Below are 2,831 nucleotides of genomic sequence, written 5' to 3'. Positions count from 1 at the left end.
GTTGGCGTATTCCGATCTCCAGCATACCAGAACCGGCGATCACCGGGTTAAAGATGAAATCGCCAGATGTAAATTCAGGCGACCTAGTGATTGGAGATCGCCAGAGCAAGCACATCGCCAGAGCAAGCACATCGCCAGAGATGAAGGTGGTGCAGATTATGAAGGCGGCCGGCGAGACCACATGGAAGGTGTACGAAGGCACCCTAACTCGCCAGTTCCAGTAGAGATCGCGCTCCCAAGTTAGCTGTGCACTGGGCAGTACCATGCATAAGTAACTTAGCAAAATGAGAGTAGAAGCAGCGCCTAAGTCAAGGAGGCTCCAGATGAAGGCACGTGTACGACTAGATGCGAGCCACGTGTCCAAGTCTGTAACTGCCAGGAGAGAGAAAGTAACCAGGTATATAAGAGTTCTCAACGAACTTTCTGAGGTACGCGCGTTCAGATTACACTCTTTACGCTTGCGAGTTATAGAGCTTACTGTGAGAGAGAATTTGCACGGTTCCTGTTCTCTTAGTATTTGGTGATTCGGTCACTGACTTGGGCGTTGGAGTGCGATCGGCCGCAGCGGCACCGCTCTGTTCCTTTGCAGGTTCTTGAGGTGGATCTCGAAGAAGAACGGAGGTTTGAAGCGGTGCGCACGTCGATCCTTTGACGAGGCAGTTTCCAGCGTTCCGGTCAACAGGCAGGATCAGTAACCTTTAAAACAAAGATAAAGTTAAAATTTAATAATTCTTAGAATTTAATAATTCATGCTACAGATGTAAAGATAGAAAGGAAAATGTTAACTTTATATTTGATAAGTGTGTACAATTCCAAAATGATTCAATTTCAATAAAAAAAAAGCATTATATGATGACATGCATGTGCAGAAAGTTGATTAATAATGAAGAGTTAGATCTTAGAGCAGTTGGATGTACTATATAATAAGGAGAGCTCAAATGAGTAAGTGATAGATGTTTGAGAATGGGCATTATCCATTTCTTCATCTTCTCAATACCTCTGCTTTCACTGGTATCGCCATCATTTGCAGTGAATGCAGGTTCTAAACCTCATGGCTTTATCCTCCCCATTCAGAAAGACCCAACAACCCTTCAGTACTCAACTTCCGTGGAAATGGGCACCCCTCCATTCACACTAGATCTGGTGATTGACATAAGAGAACGATTTTTATGGTTCGAGTGTGGCAGCGACTACAACTCCTCAAGCTACCACCCTGTCCGATGTGGGACCAAGAAGTGCATCCAAGCCAAAGGCACCGATTGCATCACGTGCACCAACCACCCTCTCAAAACGGGATGCACCAACAACACGTGCGGGGTTCAACCATTCAACCCCTTCGCCGGCTTCTACGTCAGTGGCGATGTGGGACAAGACACCCTCTCCTCCGTGCACTCCACAACCCGTGCAAGAGCACCCTCCAATTTGCACGTCCCAGCCTTCATCTCTTCCTGCGTCTACCCAGATAAGTTTGGGGTTCAGGGCTTTCTCCTGGGCCTGGCCCGCGGCAAGAAAGGAGTGTTGGGCCTTGCCAACACTGCTATTTCATTACCAGCGCAACTCGCAACCAAACACAACCTTCAACGTAAGTTTGCTCTCTGTTTACCTTCAGCTTCAAAATTCAACAAACTTGGGGATCTCTTTCTTGGTGGTGGCCCTTACTATTTGCCTCCTCACGATGCTTCCAACTTTCTAACTTACACTCCCATCGTTACCAACCCCCATAGCACAGGCCCAATCTTTGACAACGATCCTTCCTCCGAGTACTTTATTGGCGTCAAGTCAATCAAAGTTGACGGCAAAATTCTCAACGTCAACACCTCTCTGTTGTCTATTGACAAACAGGGAAACGGGGGCACAAAACTTAGCACCGTTATTCCTTACACCAAATTGCACTCTTCACTCTACCACCCTCTTCTGAATGCCTTTGTGAAGAAAGCAGCGGTTATGAAAATGAAGAGAGTGTCTCCGGTGGCGCCGTTTGGGGCGTGCTTCAATTCAAGAACGGTTGGAAAGACCGTGACTGGACCCAATGTGCCAACAATTGAACTGGTTCTCAGAGGCGGGGTTCAATGGAGAATCTATGGGGTGAATTCAATGGTGAAGGTTAACAAAAAAGTGCAATGTCTTGGATTTGTGGATGCAGGTTTGGAGCTAGAAGGTCCCGCAGCAACTTCCATCGTTATTGGTGGGTACCAGATGGAGGACAATCTCTTGGAGTTTGATCTAGCTTCTTCAAAACTTGGTTTTAGCTCCTCCCTTTTACTCCACAATGCTACATGTTCCCATTTCAGACTCCTTTGATTTTTCACTCATCTCTTTCACCACACTTTGGTTAATTTCGTCACCAATAAATTTTATTTCCCATTCTAATCCTATGTAACCTGTGCTCTACTTTTACTCATATTCTAAAATATTCAATTTTCACATTATTTATCAAAAGTTATTTACATTCCCAGTTTGGAGGCATTTCTCTACCTACACACGTCAATGTCTACCACAATATGTATTATCAATAATGGAATTACTTAATAATCTTATCAACTAACAAATAACAACTTACTCCTTATTTAATAATGTATATTTTATACCAATTTAACAAATCATAACTTAACAACTCAATTATCATTAGTTTGTATTTATATTAATTCATCTTTTTTTAAAACCCTATATAGTGACGTTTCTATATAAAAAAGTACTATGTATTTATTTAAAAATGAGTTGCGTGACATAAATACTCAAAAATAATATTAACTAAAAAATCAATTATATTATATAACTATATACAACTATTCAAAAGTGAGTACCAACTACTAAAAAATAAATATTAATTC

General features: G+C 42.5%; 1 protein-coding gene across 1 annotated transcript; it reads left to right on the top strand.

Annotated features, from left to right (window-relative positions):
* Nucleotides 1–936: 936 nt before the first annotated feature.
* LOC137806851 (putative aspartic proteinase GIP2) lies at nt 937–2,439 on the top strand. The gene has a single exon (XM_068607186.2). The coding sequence runs from the start codon at nt 964–966 to the stop codon at nt 2,299–2,301; it is 1,338 nt and encodes a 445-aa protein (XP_068463287.1). The 5' UTR covers nt 937–963; the 3' UTR covers nt 2,302–2,439.
* The last annotated feature ends 392 nt before the right edge of the window (nt 2,440–2,831 follow it).

This window comes from Phaseolus vulgaris, chromosome 3 (assembly GCF_051622355.1).
Source record: "Phaseolus vulgaris cultivar YP4 chromosome 3, ASM5162235v1, whole genome shotgun sequence".
NCBI classification, from domain to species: Eukaryota; Viridiplantae; Streptophyta; class Magnoliopsida; order Fabales; family Fabaceae; genus Phaseolus; species Phaseolus vulgaris.
The sequence above is the reverse complement of the archived record's forward strand: the minus strand, read 5'-3'. Positions and strand labels throughout refer to the sequence as shown.

Coding starts and splice junctions, on each gene's coding strand:
- LOC137806851 (XM_068607186.2), top strand. CDS start 964: ATGGGCATTATCCATTTCTTCATCTTCTCAATACCTCTGCTTTCACTG.